Consider the following 20,093-nt stretch of genomic DNA (forward strand, 5'->3'; position numbering starts at 1 on the left):
TCATTTATAGTTTGAAAAAATCCAGATCATAAGAAACATCATATTTTAGAGTTTCGGATCCAGATACAGTAAAGCGAATCCTATATCCAGTTTTGGATCCCACACATTTTTCTCATTGTAAATACCAATTTAATGAAACGCCAGCTTTTTATTTGTCAAGATCGTCAACGATATTAAAGTCCAAGAGATACAATACATCCTATAATTGGTAAAAGCAATTTTATAATGTTTATTAGCAAAATTTTTAATAAATCTGTATCAGTTTTATAAAATATTCAGTTAGCGTTGTGTTCAATTATTTGGTTAAAAAACAAATCTTTGGTAGAAATATATTTCCACCATATATTTCGATGATTGGTTCAAATGTGTTCTTAAGAACTTGGTTTTTTCAAAAACAAATCAGCCTTTAAAGTCATTTTGTCAATCACGCTTTTAGTTTTCAATTTTATTTTTATTTGACTCAGCCGCAAGCTCTACATAATAAATTATTTAAAAAAATATTTCCAACTGATATCAAAAGGATATTTTTCAGATTAACAATTCTTCATAAAGTAATAATAACGGTCGTGCTAACTAACAATTTATTTGTAGATGTGATCGATGCCAAAAAAGTCGAGGTGATTAAATAAACCATATGAAAAATAAATAAAACAACATTGTTGAATATTGGTTGGTTGTGATAAAGAGATTGATAGCTACAGCGAGTTGGATTACGTATTGTTATATGACCATTTTGGTAATGCATCCAGTGAAGGTTTAACTTTTAATTTAATGCGACAAAGTTGTATCATTTTGGGCAATTAGTTTATTTAATTACAGTACTTATCTGAGGTAGTTGACTACTTCTACTGCTATGAAAAAGTCATCACTTTTCACATGGTGTTACCATAAGAACCAGCGTTTTTTTTATCATTATAGGAATTCTAATGATTTTTTTTCGGGAAATATTTATCATAAAGCAGGGCTACGTTCAGATTCGTAGTTAAATTTTGGTTTTACTATAATGAAATATGGTGTTGTAGTTTGTATATTGTGATAAACAATTTGTAATTGGCGCGCGTATGATAATTTAAAACAGATTCGGACATATAACTAATCAAATCAAGTATTTATATATTTTGGCAAACCCTAGTCATTAACATGTCATGTAAAACTGTGTTATAGACTTACATTTTTCAATGCAATGCGGACATGGCTCTACAACGATTAATTTGCATTCTAACAAACCTAAAACGAATATTGATATAACCATGCACATGGTACTACATATACGTTCGTACATCTGTAATTTTATGCATTGACGTCTATAATGAATACTAATCTGGTAAGAAAATATTGTAACAAACGACAACATACATGTCTACTACAAATGATGTTATTTCGACTGTCGTGATGACATTTATTAATGACAAATAGCAATTCAATATGTGTATTATCCGGTCGTACTTACCTTACAAAACTCTAACATACTCTAACATGCTTTAATCTCACCAGTCCCGGTGGGCTGTGATCTCAACGTCAATCTTACAAAATACAAACGTGCATGGTCAATTCTGTTCGCTACTGCAAATCGCGAAAACAAACAAAATGTTCCTGCTTGGAAGAAATTTGCTGCATACTACTTTTTCCTTGAAGATTGCAAACAAGCTCATTTGTAAATGAACCGTGTAGTACTTTGTTACTTGTTTATTAGATGTGACATTTGTTGTACTGATGATCACTTAACACTTTTTCCTATTCTATCTAACAGCTTTTGGTATTCTTTTTGGTTATCCATTTTTGTTTCCTATTGGCACAAATGTCCGAGTCAAGCCCTATTAATCTAGAGGTGATCAAGTCTTTTAACAAGAGCTTTTTGGCAAGCCCACTTTAGATAAAACATTTGGGTCAAAGCTCAAAAGTTTATGTGGCCACACGCATTTGTTGAAAGTGAAATCAAAAAGTGAAACCTCTTCCAAGTTCCATCCTAGGGATTAATAGTTATTGTATATTCCCATAGTTCTTGTTATTGTGGCAAGAAGTATGATAATCGCTCAAATGTCTATAAGAAATTGAAAAATAGCTCGATATATCGTTAAAATATTTATATATGATTGACCATAACACGATGTGATTACAATCAATTACAAAGCCAAATTAACAGATGAATATGAGGATGTAAAGAGTGTATACAAATAACCAAATACTCCAATGAGAAACATGTCAACCAAATGTATATTTAATGCTGTTAGGTGGGCTTTGGACCTGTTTCACGATGGCAACCTTCGAGCACTCCGCATCCTCTCCTGTAAGGATTTGCTTGTTTCTTCTTGCAGGTGTTAGGGTGGGCTTTGTCACAATGTACAGCATGATCTCCACGATCGATAGCAGGATAAGTTATGTATCTTACGGAGGCCTCAACCTTGGTTCCTGCAAGTGCCAAGAACACTACAAGAGCAAGAGATAGGATAACCTTGATACTTTTAGACATCCCCATATTATTATTGTTCTTTTTCCACAATAAATAAATAATAAATTTATAAAAAGAACCCTGCTTAGGAGTTCAGTTTATGTTATTTATATAATTGATAATGTATCGGGAATTGGCTCTGTGGGATTATGAACAAGCGCTAGTTGGTGTTTATATAGTAGAGACTAGATTGATTTCAAAGTTGGTTATATTTAGATGATGATTAGTAACCACATATATTTTAGTAAATGAATGTTATTTTTAGTAAAAATAAAGATAGATACGTCTGTTTAAAATAGAAAATAACAAAAAAAGGTTTCTAGAAAATTATTATAGAATTTGCATACAAATTTATTTAGTTTAGGGATTTGTATCTTTATAAAATAACTATATTTAGATTGACTATATATATGGCTCTAGTTTGACTAGCTTGGTTGTCGCTGCCTCTATCCATGGACGTTGCATTGTAGATGCTGGGCTGTGCTTCACATTTCTTTGCTCGATGTCCTTAGCCTTTGTGGCTCTCGGAGCCATCATATCCAGTCAGTCCTATACCCTTTTTTGCTCGTACCTTCTCTAGTTCTCTTGCTGCCTTCCTTTGGATTTAGTTCATATATTGTTTTTGATATTTTATTTCATGTGATCTCTTTTCCATTTCAAAAGAAAATCTTTTGTCAAAATATCTATGATATGTGTCACTAGAAAATATATTCTTTTGAAGTATATTTAAAGCCTCCTTTGCCGATATCTTTCGCAACTGCGGTATTCTTTCGTAGTATTTACAAGATGTAAAGTTAGTTAAAGAAGTAGTTTTTTTATATAAAAAAACAATCACAATCGTAGTCTTAAAACTGAATCGGGAAATTGTATGTTTAACTTGTTATGCTAGCTAGGTCTTCCCTTTGTATTCCTGTATTATGTGTAGTGTATATTTTTAGTGGCATATTTTGTATTTATTTGTTTTACCAAACAGTGTCATATTGTAAATTTATACGGTTTAGTAACATTTTGCTAGATGACCAAATATTTAATCCAAAAATACAAGAGTCTAGCGCTAGGACCATGTTAAAAACGAGAGAAAAAAAATCTGTTTTTCTTAAATATACAGATAAACCAAACTGAATACCAATTAGAAAAAAAAACGTCGACACAAAGGAATAACTTATTTGATTTGAGAAATTGCAATATGCCAATAACTAATATATTATATACTATCGTTTTGTATTTTTTCTATAATATGTCATTTATCTATATCACAATTAAATACTTTAATTTTCTCATTATCCCTATATATATGCTCATGCATGTTAGTCAAATTCTCCAAACTTGAATATTCTTGGTTATTTGTAAAGTTCTCTCTCAATTAATTAAGTCATACATTTGTTTACTGTTTTCTTTGGCAATTAAATTTTTCTTAACAATTAAAAATATGTCATCAATAAATAACATATTAGAACAATGGTTTGCACAAATCTAGTAAACTGAACAAAATTGATCGTCTAATAGGCCAACGTCTAGGCAGCCGTTTCAAAAAATTGCAATGTGTTTTACAAAGAGTTTTTATTCTGTATGAGAATCTAGAACATGAAACAAACTATGTAATTTTAGTCTTGGGTTTACTTTTTTGAATTCCATCCTAGCGATGAATAAATCATTGTATATTCTTATAATTCTTGACAAATTATTGTGCCAAAAATTATGATAATCGCTCAAATGTATGCAAGGAACTGAAGGAAGTAAAAAAATAGCTCGAAAAATTAGTTAAGATATCGGATAATAACTGAAGTATTTATATATATGATTGATCATAACATTCTGATTACAATCAATTACAAAGCCAATAATAGACTAAAAATAATATCATTAAAAATGAATATGAGGATGTCAAAAGTGTGTATATAGATAATGTATTGATGTATATTTTATGCTCTTGGGTGGGTTGGTTAATTCACTGTTTTCCACCTATCCACCACGGCAACGATTGATCTTCTCGCATCCTCTCTGGTAAGGATTTGCTTCTTTCTTCTTGCAGGTGTTAGGGTGGGCTTTGTCACAATGTACAGCATGATCTCCACGATCGATAGCAGGATAAGTTATGTATCTTGTGGCCTCAACCTTGGTTGCAGCAAGGGCCAAGAACACTACGAGAGCAAGAGATAAGATAACCTTGATACTTTTAGACATCCCCATATTATTATTGTTCTTTATCCGCAATAACTAAATAATAAATTTATAAAATGAACCCTGATTAGGAGTTCACTTTGTGTTATTTATATATCTAATATTGTATCGGAAATTGGCTCTATGGGATTATGAACAAGCGCTAGTTGGTGTTTATATAGTAGAGAACATATGGATTTCAAACTTGGTTATATTTGGATGATGATTAGTAACCACATATATTTTAGTAAATGAATGTTGTTTTTCTTGAGTTCCATATATAGTGTTTGTCTTGACGTAAGTTACGCGAACTACTTTTAAACAAAGACGACTCGTCGATTTAAATAATTCTAAGGAAATGGTTTCTAGAATTATAGTAAAATTTGCGTACATATGAAAGATTTTTATTTTTATGTTGCATTCAACATTTCCTACTGCCCCTGCTGAAGTAATAAGTTCCTCGACTGGAGTTTGCTCTTTAGCATACTTACTTGAAGGGTTTTGGAGAGGTTCTTTTGTAAAAATGTAAAGAGACTTTAAAATAGGTTAAAAACAAGCAACGTCTTGCTAGATGACCAAATATTGAATCCAAAAATTCAAGAGTGACGCTAGGATCTTGTTAGAACGAATCCATTTTCATCTTGTTCAACTCCTTTAGTGGATGCAAGAAATGTCGGAATTTGAACGGATGTCGAAAATAATCATCTACAGCTTGAAAGAGAGTAGAGAAGAGATAGAGAGGTAAGAGACATAGCTTCAACGAGTGATAGAAAGGTTGATGTAGCTCGAACATTGACTGAGATGGAGTCATAACATGAAAGATACATTGACACACAACCAAGTTTGATTCCTAAAAATTCCTAGAATTTTGAAACTGATGGAAGCGTTAAACTGATAGAAGTTGGAGTCTATCTAAAACAAAGCTCCGTTCTCTTTAATTCTGATTGTCAATAGTCATCTTGCCTTTTCAATGTTGTCAAGTACCAGCTAATAAATGAGACTGAATCAAAAAGACCCGTCCTCAAAAGGATGTTAGAAGAACCACACACAGTTAATCTTATAACAAAGAATGCTTTCAGAGAGAATGATCTAAAGATGATGATTGGATAATTCATAGATGCTCTTCATCACTTCATGTGTGCCAAAACAAGATAAGCAACAATCTCTAGTGTGCTTCTATTGTTTTCAGGATCATGCACGTATCATATAATGCATAGAGCTAAGATTTTGACCCAAATCAATGAAACACAGAATAAAACAAGTTTGAACTTTGAACCAATTAACAACATATAGAAACATAACCATTCTCGAATTGATAGTTGCAACTCTTCATTTTTTAACCAAAAGTAATTTTGTTTTCTACTCTGGATAAAACGTTTTTATACTTGAAATCCCAACAAGATCATTAAAAAAGGAAGAGGTAGCTGGAATTGATCAACGTTGAGTGAAAAGAGAACGACTTATGATTGCAGTAGCTTCCATGTAACGTTCAACACATCTCGAAATACAGCTACTCTCACTTCCACCGAGGCTTGATCCTGGCTTCGTTACGCACTTGTCAAAACATTTTGTCCTCAAAGTCTGCACAACCACAACAACAAAAAAAAGCAAACTTTGAGATCCATCGACACAAGGTTGATGCATAACTGAAATTAGATTTGATTTGGTCGGAAAAAAAATACTACTGTGTACCAAAACAGAGTCAAATTGGTAGAAGATTTCAAAGATTGAAACTTTAATACAACATTAAGAATCCATGGAGATAACTACTGATTCACAGACAATCTATGAGAAACTACATGAGATTAGTCGGAAATTTCAACTTCGTGTACTAAAAAAAAACCTCAAATTGGTCGGTGAAGATTGAAAGAGATATTAGAAAAAAGATTTAGACCTCGATTAACTCTTCGGCGTAAGCTTGAGCGAGCTGAGTCTTGACCGACTCCATCATTACTTCGGGCGAAACCGAACTACCTGAACCTCCCATCGGCGGCGAAGAGTATGAATCCATTTCTTCTCTCTCTCTCTCAAAAGTCAAGTTTCTGCGATGAATTAAAACCCTAAAACCTCTTCCACCTCCTAAAATAGCTTGATCCTTAATGGACTAGGTTTTGAGATATTGGGCCTTGAAGCCCTTTTATTCAATTTATTAATGGGCCTGTTTTGAATCCAAATCGAGCAGCAGATTTGTAACCACAACAACTTCAGAGGTTTTGACTTTTGAATGGTAAATTAGCAGAATAGTGTGCGAGTGAAATGTTCAGGGGTTCGAAAGGTGAAAGATATTTCGTTCTTTTAGGTATTACTAATAACACTCTCATAGTATATAGGCCACACAATGGAAAACATGAGTTGTTCTGTTCAGGGAACTTTGTGCTGCAAGGGAGAGCTTCAATTATCCACATGACTCGTTCTTGCCAAGATTGGAACCGAGGCGAGAACCGGAGAAACTCGCCACCGTACTTTTTGGAAAAGCATTTAAGATCCTTCACGAGGAAACTATTCATTTAATCTGGTTCTTCTTTCTTTTCCAGGAAACTAATGGATGCATCATAAAGGTTCCATTTAGATGCACAAGAAACATAGAAGAAGATAACATTGTAAAGTTGCAAAAGATGAAAGTTCCAGAGTCTGTACAACGGTCAGCAACAGACAATTTTGGTCTCACAACAAGCTTGGTCAATGCGGTATATCTAAGCAAAACTTCCTTTTTCTGTAAGCTCTCTCTTGATATATGAATCCTAAGAAGGGATTGGTAATACTGATTCTAGGTAAACTAACTGATTCATTGGTAATACTGATTTTAGGAAAAATTAGAAGGGCAGGAAATCGCGGTTAAGAGTCTCTCACAAGCTTCTGGTCAAGGACTTGAAGAACTACTGATTCATTGGTAATACTGAATTTAGGAAAAATTTCAAGGGCAGGAAATCGCAATTAAGAGGCTCTCACAAGCTGGTCAAGGACTTGAAAAACTTGTGAATAAAGTTGTCATGAATTATGAACCCTATGTTTGCAACAAAGAATTCTAGTTAGGTTAGATGGATGTTTCAATGGGTACTAGAGCTAGCGTCCTGAGACCATAAAAATAAAAGCTTCATGAATCTGAACAAATCAAATCATACCTACTTATTAAGCCACACGTATACTAAATGCAAGGTGCTGGATGTTTTAGGCTCACTATAATTTGATAATAATGTAACTGTGGCCATAACCCAATGAAATATATGTTTAAGCAAATCTAATCTTAAACCAAAGAAACTTTGATAATATCCAGAAGAAAAAAAAGAGAAGATAGTTGATATCAACTGTCAAGAAAAATCCGACAAACACCAAAGAAAGAAACTCAAAAAACAACAAAATACTTAGAAATCTAAGCTTTGATGGTTCTACCATAGAACTTGGCCTTCTCTTGAGAAGTCTGGAAACGACCGTGTCCCCCATTGGAAGCAGCGTCAATGAACTTAAGCTTGATCTCCTCCATAGCAAGCCTAGACGTCTGCTTAAGCAAAGTCTGTCTTAAAGTCACCACACGTTTCTTAGGCCCCACGCAACATCCCTTGATCATCAAATAATCTTCCTTCACTATCCCATAGTGGGGAAATCCTCCCATTGGTGTGATATCCTTCTCGGTTCTATTGAAAAGAAAACAGAAAACAGCATATGAACACCAAGACAAGTCCGCTTACTACACAGATGACTGAAACACCTCAAGATCGTTAGTATTATTACCTGTCATACTCGGTCATGGCTGAGTGAGTCTCCTGGCCAACTTTCCCAACCCGGTATACCTTCTTGTTCATTTCAGTACGGTGATGGTAACCGTTTTGTCCAGCTCTAGCCACCGTGTAGGAGACTCTAGCTGGATGCCAAGCACCGATACAAGCAACCTTGCGAAGACCACGATGAGTCTTTCTTGGAAGTCGGGTCACTCCCCATCTTGTAACCACACCTTCATAACCTTTTCCTTTGGTGACACCAATGATATCAATCATTTCATCTTTCTGGAAGATGGCATCAACTGGGACTTGTTTTTCAAATAAACTGCAGGCATAGTCAACTTTCTTTGCTATATCTCCACCATTGATCTGAATCTCATTCAGATGTGCCTTCTTCTGCTTCAGCCCTTTCATTTTCCTTATCTAAAACATATCCAACAATCGTAATCAGAAACAAATGAAATTTGCAAAATGATTGTGAATTTGAAGTAAATGGCATACCTGAGTGTGAGCAAGAACTCTGATGACAGAGCAGTACTTCTTCATCTTCTCCAATTGACTTTGAATATCTTTTTTCCCTTCTTCAGTTTCATGTTTCTTAGAATATCTAGTGAAAGCCTTCTTCTTTGACTTGGCCCAGTTCTTGTAGAACCTCCTTCTCAATTCTTCGCTCAGATGCTGAGCCCACACAGTGCATAGAGACCGCAGACCACGAGGTGTCTTTACATAACCAACCACACCAACAACCACCATTGGAGGTGTCTCAATGATCGTCACAGCTTCACATGTTTCCTTCTTGTGTAGTTCTGTCAACAATATTAATAAAAAGTTAAGTACAAAACCACATGCAAAAATTAAGACTTGATAAGAGAAGAGAGTGAGAACACACTTGATCCAGGTTTTTCAACATCTCTCACAATGTGAGTCATCCCAGCTTTGTATCCCAAGAAGGAGGTGAGTCTGCAAGGCTTAGTTGGATCATCCTTAGGGAAGGCCTTCACTGGAAAAACACAATCAAGGAATATAAGAACAACACTACATAGAAGCATACACAAAACATTTTTGACATCAAAGAAAACCTCAGCTCATTCTACTAAGTACACAGAAGTAGCAATAAATAGGTGAATAGATGAAATTACCTTTCCCACGGTGTCGGCTAGCTCTTTTCCTTGGAAGGAAACCCAAAGAACCATGTCTTGGATGCTCAAACTTTCTGTGAGACATTCTTTCAACCAGAAACAAATACTAGAAAATAAGATAAAAACTTATAAACACAGCAGATAACATCTAACAAATCCAATGACAAAACCAAGCAAGAACAAAAAGGTCCCATGTACTCAAGCAAAAATCTCATATCAATGAACACCAACTATTACCAGACTACATATTTAAACTATTAGCAGAAACCCCTATAACAATCTAATAGAATCAATCGAATCAGGTATATACAAAAATCAGGACTTTGCAGAGAAATTATGACAATAGAAGATATACTCTTAAGGAATTCTGGAAAAATGAAACGAAATGTTCCCTCGATCAAAGGCCGATGGTATCATTTAAGATAAACCAAATCTCAAGCTCTATAAGAGTGTTTCTCACTAAAAAATCAGATAAATCTGGATTCTAGCAAAAGAGCTGATTCAGAGACTCCGGCCTTGATTTTATAAAGTATCTCCGAGGGTTCTCATTTTGAATCATAAACCAGAACTACCTTGAGAGTATATCATAATCAAAACACACATTTTTACAACATACTACAAAACTTAAGCAGCTAGAGAATGTGAAACTATGATCAACCAAGGCAAATTACGAAAATTTAACAGACAAAGCGCACATAAATTGAAACCTAATGATGAAAATCAAATGAGGTAAGAGATGAACCAGTGTCCTGATTCCTGAAGCAAGATCGAAAGAATCAAGAGAAACTTTATGTACCTTTAAGTCGGCGATATGAGTAGAGATATTAATGTTTGGGGTAAAATGAAAACTGAAATAAGGTATTTATACTTTCTCTGAAACCTAGGGCTTCTGAATTACGGGTTACGCCTTCTATGGGCTTGGCTTATGGTTAGGGTCAAGTAGCCCGGCCCATTTAGTTTTAATTAATTAGCATATATCCAAAATATTGCATTAAAACTATTTAAAAAAAATTCTAGAATCTGATCAAATGAAAGAGTGTATTTAAAAGACCTCAATCTATTACGCAAACATATGTTAGATGATATGATATTACTAGATCCAATTAAGTGATACTATACACCATGAATGATCTACAGATGTGATATTCACAATGAAAAACGCAAAACTATATCAAAGCCAATTGGATTAAATATTTTATACGAAAACCCTAATCTACAATATTTATATATTCATATCATTGTTTTTTCTTAGTGAGAGTCATATGTCTCTCACTATGTCACTCTTAGACGTATGACCGTATACACACATACACACACACCACATCACACATGTTATTTTCTCTCTTTTTTTATAAGGTCATTCAACCCTAAGTTCACGATCTTAACGAACCCGGAGCTGATTTTCTACCACTCCGATGATCCCCTCGAACCTTCGGGGAAACCTTCCCGCCCTGAGATTTAGGAGACAGTGGCCAATGACCAGAAGAAACCGCCATGTCCTTATAATGTATGAGACTCTCTAGAGCTTCCACAACGGCAAGCATTTTGGGCCGGTCTTTAGGGTTTGGGCTCACACATTGTAAGGCTAGAAGAGCTGTATCTTTAGCCGCCTTGACGGAGTATTGTCCAGCGAGCCTCGGGTCCATAACACATCGGAGTCGGCGGCTGCTTGTTAGATAAGGCTTTGACCAGTCGATGATGTTCTGCTGGTTTTTTGGCCGTGACTTTTCTGTGGCTCTTCTTCCCGTTAGGAGCTCGAGTAAAACGACGCCATAACTATACACGTCACTCTTTGTTGTTAAATGCCCTGAAAATAATGCTCACATGCGTTAGATAATTAATCAAAATTAGATTCTGATTACACCATGACTATGTCCACTCTTATTAATAAAGCTCTGTTGAGTTAAGAAAAGAAAAATTAATCAAAAATTAGAATCCCATAAAATTAATTAATTCCTATTCATTCAAATTTTGACGCATTACAGATTTATATGTTTTACTTATTTCTATGTTCTGTGTAATCCTCAAAATGACTCTATCAAAATGGTCTCTTTGTAAGAGAAAGCAATGGAAGATATATATATGAGAAGGAAACTATATCCTTTTTTTTAAAAGGACCCTAATGATTTGAATAAATACTGAAAAAACAGACAATGAAATCATTGTGTATAAACCTGTTGAAACATATTCAGGAGCAGCATAACCATAAGTGCCCATGACTCGAGTTGTGACATGAGATTTGGATCCTTCTGGTCCCATTTTTGCCAACCCAAAATCTGAGAGTTTTGCAGTAAAATCCTGAAAACCCCCATGTAATAATAAGAAAATATATTTTTGAAGAATGTATTTAGGATAATTTTGTACGCTGAAAAAAAAAAAATCAAACTAAAATTAGTAAATTACCGAATCAAGTAGTATATTAGAAGTTTTGAAATCACGGTAAATGATTGGACTCTCCAAATCATGCAAAAACGCCAAACCCTTAGCAGCTGCGACCGCTATCTTCAGCCGCGTCGCCCACGGCAACGATAGTGATATCCCTGACAATTTAATTACGTTAATATGAAAGTAAAATGAAATACTGATCACTTAATACAGTAAAAATTACATTAAGATACGAATTAAATTTTAATTATTAAAAATGTTCTTACGTCTGAAGAGGTGATTTTCTAGGCTACCACGTGGCATAAACTCGTAGATGAGTACTCGTTCCTCTTCTTCGCAGCAGTAACCAATAAGTTTGACTAAATTCGGGTGTTTTAGCTGTCCAAGAAATATGACCTCAGACTGCATATGAACCAAAAACATATTATGTATCAGATGTTTTTAATTAATTATATTCTTAGAGACTAAATTAAGATGATAGGTGTATATAAGAGTATACGAAAGTGGTCTAACCAACTCTTACATATATCAGACTAACAAGAAAAAGATTCTCTTACAATGTACGTGACACCAAAAAAAGAAACAACAAGCTCGTATCGTATGCGTACTTAATTAGTCCATATTATGACCAAACACATTTTTTAATATAGTTTCCTAGCCTAAAGTAATTAAAAATAAATGAGTCCAAAGAATCTTCAAAATATAAAAACCATGAGGAGTGGTTTGTAATTTTAGAATAATATTTGGGATGTCCTATAACTTAAACCATATACGTATGCGTAATCAAATGTATGTCATAACTAAATAATAATTACTGAACAGTAACAAGAAAAATAACACAATAATTAGCATGCAATTATTGGTAAACGTTCTTACAAGCCATTCACGATGTCCTTGAAGCCCCTCAATGTCCAATAGCTTGACAGCAACAGGCTGAGCCTTGAGACTTTGTCGGAGATAATCATCAACATAACCTTTATACACTTTACCGAACCCACCTTCTCCGAGAAGATAGTTCCCGGAGAAACTCTGAGTGATCATCTTGAGTTCACACATCTGAAAATCCACTAAGTCGGCTCCAAGAGTCTGTGCAAGATCTTCATTGATCCTAGCCGAAGAAGAACGGCTTAGATCAGCAAAGGAGAGTCGCCGAAAAGAAGGAAGTGGTCCGAGATGGTTCTTGGAGAATTCTGATCTCGAAGGTCGGCAACGGCTGAGATTGCCAAAGACGGTTTGGTCATCAACGGAACAACAGTTTGAGGCAAAGGGTTTCCATAACGGTGAGGATTTGGTGGATGCAGTTGTTGAAGAGTCTCTCATTGGATTTAACTAAATGTTTTTTTTTTTTTTGTGTTGTAAGATTTTAGGAGGCAAAACAATGATGGATGGGTTGGGTCTTATTTATACATATGAGATAGGGACGGACTATGCTTATATAAGTATAATAAATAAATGTAACTATCATATAGGTCACAATGTAATACGTAACGGTTAATTTATGACACTTAAATGTATATTGCATGATCGTGTTTTTTTTGACACGATATTTGAATTCGGATACTTTGATCTAATGGATTTTTGGTTGGTTATAGAAACATTAAAACTATAAAATGTTCTATAGTAGTAACCTCTAATTAAAACCAACAAACTAACAGATCCAATTATACTCATCACATTACAGTATTTCCGAAAAAAACATGGAAAAATAAATTCAATAGTTTTGCAACTTTTGCTATCTAACTTTTAGACTCACACAAACTTATTATTTGAATAACGATTAGAAAATGTGAAATAGCGGTTTTGTTTTCTAGCTTTCGATTAAGGATAAGCTGATAAATAAAGGATGAAGAGGAAAGAGTAGGGACGTTCTTTCATCAACTGCCCTAACCACTCTACTCAAAATTTGGGGTTTTGCGTCATGATGTCTTCTCTTTTGACTCCATTGTAAAGATATATGTACATGTGGTATCACATTTGACTCGGAAAAACAAAATATATCTTAGTAAATTTGAAGATACAATATTGTTAGCGTAAGCGATTTAAAAATTACGGACTAGTTTGGAGTTATCAAATCATTAACTAATAAGTGTAGTGGATTTGTTATATTAGTCAAACAAGTTGGAGACGATTTTTTAAGGGGAAGCTTTTTTATCACTACATATTTCACTTAATGGCTAAATTAAGATTTTAACTTAGTTTTGGCTCTGAAGATCCAGTTACAAGAGAAAGAGAGATTACGAGAAATTAATCAATTGTAATCAAAGATGTTGTTTGATAAAATTTATAAGTTTTTAGCTTTACGAAATGCCAATAAATGTATATTACGAAAAATGTAGGAGTAGAAAAAACATTTAGTTATGTTGGAATAAATTGATAGATAATGTTTTTAATTTATTTTTATTATGACATAAACCTATTAGGCCATGGTTACGTCTTCGGCCAGGGTTACCTCCACCTCTAACAAAGGTCTATTGCATTTTTGGGTCTTAAGGGTTAGTTAATTTGACTGAATGACAGATCATTCAGGAAAAATTCTCTGATCGGATTTGATATATCCAGAAAGGACTCTGAGTTAAGTGTGAACTTCCATTCCAATAATAGAAATATATTTACTTTAGTTGATCCACAGTTTGGTCATTGACCTATACCCAAATATTTCATTTTATTGTTAAGGAAAATATTTTTATATCATATTACTGTGGGGTTTATAGTGTGTACAAGGATATTTCCTCAACGGATGGTTTTTGGTTTTCAGTTTTGTTTACATCTTAATTAATTTCTTATTATTTTTTCTTGTGAAAAATCATAGGAGCAGTTAAAGTGAGATAATGGATGATGTATGCAGAAATGGATAATGTCTACTATAACAAAACTTTATCATTTCCATTACGCTTCTTCCTGCTCCACTTTTCAAAACTATTGGCTTATTCTACTCCATCTTTTCTTTTTTTTTGTTCCTTGATCAACCATATGTGGTATCCTAAAATTATTTTTTCTTCTGTGTACAGTGTACATATATAGTTTCAAATACAAACCACTTAATAAATTAACTCGAATAGCTAATGTCGATAAAAATTTCTTAACACATCCGCATATTTTCCATGCATGGTTATGGTTCATGATTGTCTTATAAAGTAAGGTTCATGGATATAGACATATAGTTATTGTATGTTTATATCACTTATATGTAAAAATTAGATAGCATGCTCGCGAAGTAACAAAGTAATAGGGTTATAAGATAACAAGTGTTTAAACAAGGACTGAGTATGTTAGTTATTATACGTGATTGAGTATTAAGATGAATGCTTGTGTAAACCATTTTTAGTTTACATGAGACTATGTATAATCAACCTTTCAGAAAAATTTATATGACTAGATTGCAGGCCCGGCTCTAGGGGAGTGCCAGAGGTGCCAATGCACAGGGTCCTCATATTTTTTTTCTTAATTTTTGTGTGTTTTAGTAATAGGTTTAGAAAAAGAATACAGTAAATACATGTCACATAAGGTTATTTTGTTTAGAGTTAAGAGTTTAAAGAATATCATTTTTTTTGTAGCACATGGCCCAATAAAATATTGAGCCGGGCCTGCTAGATTGTTAAGGTTATGTTTGGACATAGATCCACTCAGTCTTGTACTTGTCCTCTTGATCTCTTGAATATCTATCATATTCTATCTTATAGGAGAATATAGTATGTGCACTGCAGGTGATGGCTTAAGTGTGTGCGTGTAAGATTTGACCAAAATAAACGTGTAAACTGTTGAAATATGATTCAACCTCGAGACTACTCTAAATCATCTTGGAGAAGCTTAGACAAAAACTTGAAGACTGCTTGAAGTAGAAGAAAGGAAAAAGAGTAAGTAAACACAAGAATCAACTAAGTGTTAAACATTCTAGTTGATGCAGAGGATTTCAGGGGTTTAAGGAAAAGGCTAAGACTCTGTACCAAGTAGAGATTTTGAAAGGAGCTTATGATGACACTTGTCATCATATGAGAGGAGCTGTCTTAAATCATCATCGACTATAAAACCTGAAACAGAGCGTACAAAGAAGCGAGCTTGGTGATTAGCGTGATCATTCGATTTTAGATCGTTGTGTGCGTAAGAGAGATGATGATGAGAGATATCTTGTTAGAGTCTTCTCAAGTTAGGGTTCATCTCTGATTCATTCTTCTTCTTTGTTCTTCGCTATTTTTCTTCTTCTTTGTAACACGATTGATTTGTAATCATGAGAAAGTGAGAGAACACAAACACTTGTATCTCTTGATCTTTAGTGGATGTTTGAGGGTACCGATCCCTCACGAGACGTACCTGTTGTTGGCAGGGAACTCGTTAAAATCGTTTGTGTCTTTGATTGTGCTTTTTGGATTCGTGAGGTTATGTGTTTCGATTAGGTGGAATCGATGCTTTGTTTCATAACATAAACCATCAAATTTTCATATGTTAAATTTACAGTAAGAATGTCATAGGAAGATGTTGGTTCACTTTTTAAACCTTAAATTGTTTGTCTTACTCAAAATATTTTAAATCTACTAGTATGTGTATGCTCACAAGAAAAACTTTAGATTTATTAACACAATTTTTTTTATATACCTTTATTCGTTTTCTTTCTTTTTCCCTCCTTTTATATCATCGCTTTAGTCCATCCACTAAGTTAAAGCTATTCATTATGAGTGGCTCCAGGCTACAGGTATCTCTAATTTTCATTAGTTAGTATAATTTTATTAAAATCATTTACTTTAATCAACCGCCGAATTTACGAAATACAAAATCCCAATTTATCTGAAATATTGAAATGAAAAGAATATCTTAGATCTGAATTTTAAATAGTAAAAAATTAACTTACTAAGAATTGAGAGTGGAATGTGACTGTTATAGCTTTATCTTTTTATCTTTACTTTCATAAAATCAAAGTTAAAGACTTGGCAATCAGCAAACACTAAAATTACATAACTTTACCCTCCACTATCAAAAGTTACATTGAGCCACCCAACTACTTTATAATCTCGTCGTTTACACCCCTACAATTGTTAAAATTCATTAATAAAATCCCTCAGATTGATACTAAAACTTCATCATAACTCACTAATTCCCTTAAAGCTTCAAGAACGAAAAAATGTACGTGACGAGAACATTGTCGCAGTTCAGAAAATATCAGAAGACGCTCTCGGAAGAGTCACCGGAAGGTCCGTTCTCCGGCGTTTTGGTTATCACAGATGAAGAAGCTGAAACAGAGGATACGTTCTGTTTCGGGATGTGTACGAGGACAAAAATAGAGAAGCTTCCGTTACCTCAGGACAAGATCTTATCAGTTGTTCACTTAGACAGTTCTGGTAACAGAGAGACTTCGGTTAAGAAGGTCTTGTTCATACCGGCTCTCGATCAACCTTTGTCTTCCAATCGGTATTACGTTGTTCACGCTAGAGGCAGACACAAAGGGTAAGATCCAAAAAAATACGAGAAATTGTAAGTTATAAGGCTTTATTATAAAGAAGATTGAGGAATTAGTGTTGAGAGATCTTCTCTGTTTTTCTTTGCAGGAAAGTTTCCGTGTGTTCTAGAGAGATAGAGAAAGGGGTATGTTGTTTTCCAGATATCTTGCATGACAAGAAACCTAAACCTCTGGATCCAAGAAACATATATCAGACGGTTAAGATCAACCGGCATCACGACCGGACATTCTATGCAAAATCTGTGGCGCCAGACGGTACACCGCCAACATTTCTCAAGAAGAAAGGATGGGAGCTACGAACCTCGAGGAGCCTACATCCGAGGAGACCTAGAGAAGCTCTTGGCCTAGACGAGGAACTAAGAGCTCGTCTCCCAGCATTTGGATTTCCAGTTTCTACAATTCGGTCAGGAAGTGTGATAGTTGGAGAATGGTATTGCCCTTTTATGTTTGTGAAGGAGAATTGTAGTGTAAGTCAACAAATGAGGAAGTCAATGTTCTATAGGATCACACTATCCCAATACTGGGAACGAATTTACCATTGCGGAAACAATGATCTTGATGAAAACAATGATGAAAACGAAGAAGAAGTTGTGAGAGTAGAGGCTAACGTCGTGAGAGAGGCCAACTATGTGAAGGGTATGGAGGCGGTTAAGGGAGAGAAAGAAGGGCATGGAGGGTTTTATTGGTATAGGCAGGTTCAAGGTCCACGGGGACCGGGGGAGAGGAGGAGGAAGACGGGTTTAAGGTCTCCGGTGGGGCTGAGTTTTGTGGTGGTAGAAAGGATGAGAAGGGTAATGGAGGAAGGAGGGTGGGTGGGAGGAGGAAGGAAAGTGGTGAGGGTGGAGAGAGATGAACCAATCAGGGTTTGTAGAAGAGATGGTAGGAATATGAATGGTAACAATGATAGAAATTGGAGGAGATTTGGGTGTTATGTGTTGGTGGAGAGTTTTGGGCTGAGAAGAGCAGATGGAGTTTTGTTGGTTAAATGTGTATTTAGACATACTAATAGATTGAGATGTAACTGGGAGTGACACTTCATCTTATGTTATAAAATTTATTACTTCTATATATATATATATATACTAAAATCCCTAAGCCTATGCTTATGGATTATGTTTTATAAACTGTAGTACTTCTTTACTAAATCATTACTCTAAAATGATGGAAAACATTAAATAAAATCAGCCAACAAGTTATATCTATTAGAGGATTCTTAACACAAGCCATTTCAACAAGCCCAAACTATAAAGCTTTAATAAGCTATTTCAATTCAGTCTCATTTTTATCTATTTTAATAAGCTCATGCTCTATTGAGCATAAACCTATCTTTGTTTGGTTTGGTTTGTCCCACAATATCTTTACTTTATAACTTAGTCTAAAGCCGAAATAATAGTCAGTTTAAAGAATTGTTTATTAAAATATCATACATGTATGGAATTCAGAATATAAGAAAATACCATCTGTGAATGTCATTGTGTTCCTTCAATATTGGCGTTTTAGTTTCATATTTAAAACTCATGTTTCTCTCTTTTGGTCGACGGAGACCAAAACAATACTGAATGATTGGTGTTTCCGTGTTTGTAGTTTCTTACCAAACATAGGAAATGACTCTAATACGGGTTTGGTACGACTGAAGAATCCACAAACCATTAGAAAGAATTGTGTTCATTTGAAGCATTTGACAATCTTGATTTCTTTGTTTTTCTTTCGTTGAGAATTATTGATTCAAAAATGAAAAGCATGACAATGTACAAAGGTTTATAGCGTTATCTATGTATTTCACCCTTTGGTTTTTGGGTAGAGCGTATTTCAAACCTGCAGGACTAGTGTTTAAAGTTTTGGTTATAAATGTGTAAAATTTACAAGGGCTTTGAATGTTTCGTAGATTTTGTAAGAGTTTTTGGATTTTGTTTTTCAAAAACTTATTTTCATACCAATCAAGATTTTAAAATTTTGGTTTCCCTACAATTTAGAAAAACTATTTTGTTGTAATTTTCCATTTATGATTTTAGTTTTTTAGTTTTCCTAAAATTTAGGAAATTTAGTTTTTACTTCATCAACGTTATTTATCTCAAAAACTAAAAACCAATTTTTGGGATTTTTAAAACAAATATATAATAACAAAAATCTAAAACTAAAATCTAAAATCTAGAAACTAAAATCTAAATCCAAAAACTGAATCGAAAATCAGCATCCATTCAGGGCCAAGATCTCCAAATTTTACCAGTTGCAAAAATGATGGATGAGAAATATTGTAAAAGTTGATTCATTTTTACATACTTTTTTTATTTATCAATAACGTGAAATTTATTAGTGTTTTTTAAATAACAACTGTCATGTTATTTTAACCGATATCACACTGTTTGATATGAAATCACATTATTTCTTCAAATCAAATGCAAAACACACACACACACCATTTATTTAAGGTTTTGCTATATATATATATATATATTTTTTTTTTTAATAACAAATTTGCTGAAAATTTCTTATCTATAAACCAAAATAAAAATAAAAATAAAAATCTAAGCATATGATAAAGCCATGTTTAAAATGGGTTTGTACCAAACTAGGCTATAAGACGAGGACTTACACGAGTAATAAGTGGTGGGGCAATATAATTCTCCAAAAGTCATGCCTTCGCCAGTATCATGTCACTCACTGTCGGAAAATGTAGTTTATTTGCTTCCTCACACGCATGTCAATGAGTGAATCTGCGCAAGAGGAACTTGTGCTTCGTAATGCAGCTAGATTATATTCATCACAAAATTTGAATTATGCATATTTCCATAATT

General features: G+C 34.1%; 8 protein-coding genes and 1 long non-coding RNA gene across 10 annotated transcripts; 3 read left to right on the forward strand and 6 right to left on the reverse strand.

The window, feature by feature from the left end:
• Window positions 1-2,067: 2,067 nt before the first annotated feature.
• Window positions 2,068-2,595, reverse strand: RALFL8 (ralf-like 8). Its single transcript, NM_104837.2, has one exon. It carries the CDS (start codon window positions 2,474-2,476, stop codon window positions 2,228-2,230), a length of 249 nt encoding a protein of 82 aa, NP_564778.1. The 5' UTR covers window positions 2,477-2,595; the 3' UTR covers window positions 2,068-2,227.
• Window positions 2,222-4,742, forward strand: AT1G61565 (uncharacterized protein; the record flags this gene model as incomplete). The annotated part of the gene is made up of 3 exons (NM_001333991.1): window positions 2,222-2,231; window positions 2,316-2,375; window positions 4,482-4,742. The coding sequence occupies 3 exons, from the start codon at window positions 2,222-2,224 to the stop codon at window positions 4,607-4,609; spliced, it is 198 nt and encodes a 65-aa protein (NP_001322612.1). The 3' UTR covers window positions 4,610-4,742.
• Window positions 4,207-4,757, reverse strand: RALFL9 (ralf-like 9). The gene has a single exon (NM_104838.2). It carries the CDS (start codon window positions 4,637-4,639, stop codon window positions 4,412-4,414), a length of 228 nt encoding a protein of 75 aa, NP_564779.1. The 5' UTR covers window positions 4,640-4,757; the 3' UTR covers window positions 4,207-4,411.
• Window positions 4,758-5,608: 851 nt separating this feature from the next.
• TIM13 (translocase of the inner mitochondrial membrane 13) lies at window positions 5,609-6,682 on the reverse strand. Its single transcript, NM_104839.3, has 2 exons — window positions 6,504-6,682; window positions 5,609-6,190 (listed from the first exon to the last, which is right to left on the reverse strand). The coding sequence occupies exons 1-2, from the start codon at window positions 6,618-6,620 to the stop codon at window positions 6,044-6,046; spliced, it is 264 nt and encodes an 87-aa protein (NP_564780.1). The 5' UTR covers window positions 6,621-6,682; the 3' UTR covers window positions 5,609-6,043.
• Window positions 6,683-6,911: 229 nt separating this feature from the next.
• AT1G61575 (Serine/Threonine kinase; kinase; ATP-binding; sugar-binding; kinase; carbohydrate-binding protein) lies at window positions 6,912-7,722 on the forward strand. 2 transcript variants are annotated; one of them, NM_001333992.1, is made up of 3 exons: window positions 6,912-7,043; window positions 7,144-7,296; window positions 7,417-7,714. In NM_001333992.1, exons 2-3 carry the CDS (start codon window positions 7,225-7,227, stop codon window positions 7,501-7,503), a joined length of 159 nt encoding a protein of 52 aa, NP_001319286.1. In that variant the 5' UTR covers window positions 6,912-7,043; window positions 7,144-7,224; the 3' UTR covers window positions 7,504-7,714. The 2 variants fall into 2 exon arrangements, with proteins under 2 accessions (NP_001319286.1, NP_001077755.1); NM_001084286.3 differs by lacking the exon at window positions 6,912-7,043 and having other exon boundaries at window positions 7,118-7,296; window positions 7,417-7,722.
• Window positions 7,707-10,299, reverse strand: RPL3B (R-protein L3 B). The gene is made up of 6 exons (NM_104840.5): window positions 10,261-10,299; window positions 9,465-9,550; window positions 9,215-9,325; window positions 8,827-9,131; window positions 8,339-8,748; window positions 7,707-8,241 (listed from the first exon to the last, which is right to left on the reverse strand). The coding sequence occupies exons 2-6, from the start codon at window positions 9,547-9,549 to the stop codon at window positions 7,980-7,982; spliced, it is 1,173 nt and encodes a 390-aa protein (NP_176352.1). The 5' UTR covers window position 9,550; window positions 10,261-10,299; the 3' UTR covers window positions 7,707-7,979.
• Window positions 10,300-10,514: 215 nt separating this feature from the next.
• AT1G61590 (Protein kinase superfamily protein) lies at window positions 10,515-13,337 on the reverse strand. Its single transcript, NM_104841.3, has 5 exons — window positions 12,726-13,337; window positions 12,116-12,251; window positions 11,868-12,004; window positions 11,639-11,762; window positions 10,515-11,271 (listed from the first exon to the last, which is right to left on the reverse strand). Exons 1-5 carry the CDS (start codon window positions 13,167-13,169, stop codon window positions 10,838-10,840), a joined length of 1,275 nt encoding a protein of 424 aa, NP_176353.1. The 5' UTR covers window positions 13,170-13,337; the 3' UTR covers window positions 10,515-10,837.
• A 2,543-nt stretch (window positions 13,338-15,880) lies between these two features.
• Window positions 15,881-16,186, reverse strand: AT1G08393. Its single transcript, NR_139423.1, has one exon. It is a non-coding gene; the product is annotated as an other RNA (long non-coding RNA).
• A 776-nt stretch (window positions 16,187-16,962) lies between these two features.
• On the forward strand, window positions 16,963-18,479 carry AT1G61600 (DUF1262 family protein (DUF1262); the record flags this gene model as incomplete). Its single annotated transcript, NM_104842.2, has 2 exons — window positions 16,963-17,285; window positions 17,387-18,479. The coding sequence occupies 2 exons, from the start codon at window positions 16,963-16,965 to the stop codon at window positions 18,327-18,329; spliced, it is 1,266 nt and encodes a 421-aa protein (NP_176354.1). The 3' UTR covers window positions 18,330-18,479.
• Between the last annotated feature and the right edge of the window lie 1,614 nt (window positions 18,480-20,093).

Source organism: Arabidopsis thaliana (assembly GCF_000001735.4).
Source record: "Arabidopsis thaliana chromosome 1 sequence".
NCBI classification, from domain to species: Eukaryota; Viridiplantae; Streptophyta; class Magnoliopsida; order Brassicales; family Brassicaceae; genus Arabidopsis; species Arabidopsis thaliana.

Bases quoted from the DNA above. Each gene is read 5' to 3' on its own strand.
- AT1G61575 (NM_001333992.1), top strand. From the start codon at position 7,225: ATGAAAGTTCCAGAGTCTGTACAACGGTCAGCAACAGACAATTTTGGT. The intron at 7,297-7,416 runs GTATATCTAAGC...TACTGATTTTAG, and splicing joins CAACAAGCTTGGTCAATGCG to GAAAAATTAGAAGGGCAGGA.
- TIM13 (NM_104839.3), bottom strand. From the start codon at position 6,620: ATGGATTCATACTCTTCGCCGCCGATGGGAGGTTCAGGTAGTTCGGTT. The intron at 6,191-6,503 runs GTCTAAATCTTT...GTGGTTGTGCAG, and splicing joins ACGCCGAAGAGTTAATCGAG to ACTTTGAGGACAAAATGTTT.
- RALFL9 (NM_104838.2), bottom strand. From the start codon at position 4,639: ATGGGGATGTCTAAAAGTATCAAGGTTATCTTATCTCTTGCTCTCGTA.
- RALFL8 (NM_104837.2), bottom strand. From the start codon at position 2,476: ATGGGGATGTCTAAAAGTATCAAGGTTATCCTATCTCTTGCTCTTGTA.
- AT1G61590 (NM_104841.3), bottom strand. From the start codon at position 13,169: ATGAGAGACTCTTCAACAACTGCATCCACCAAATCCTCACCGTTATGG. The intron at 11,763-11,867 runs GTAATTTACTAA...GGGGGTTTTCAG, and splicing joins CTAATATACTACTTGATTCG to GATTTTACTGCAAAACTCTC. The intron at 11,272-11,638 runs GTTTATACACAA...CATTATTTTCAG, and splicing joins TCCTGAATATGTTTCAACAG to GGCATTTAACAACAAAGAGT.
- RPL3B (NM_104840.5), bottom strand. From the start codon at position 9,549: ATGTCTCACAGAAAGTTTGAGCATCCAAGACATGGTTCTTTGGGTTTC. The intron at 9,326-9,464 runs GTAATTTCATCT...GTGTTTTTCCAG, and splicing joins TAGCCGACACCGTGGGAAAG to TGAAGGCCTTCCCTAAGGAT. The intron at 8,242-8,338 runs GTAATAATACTA...TCTTTTCAATAG, and splicing joins GCCATGACCGAGTATGACAG to AACCGAGAAGGATATCACAC.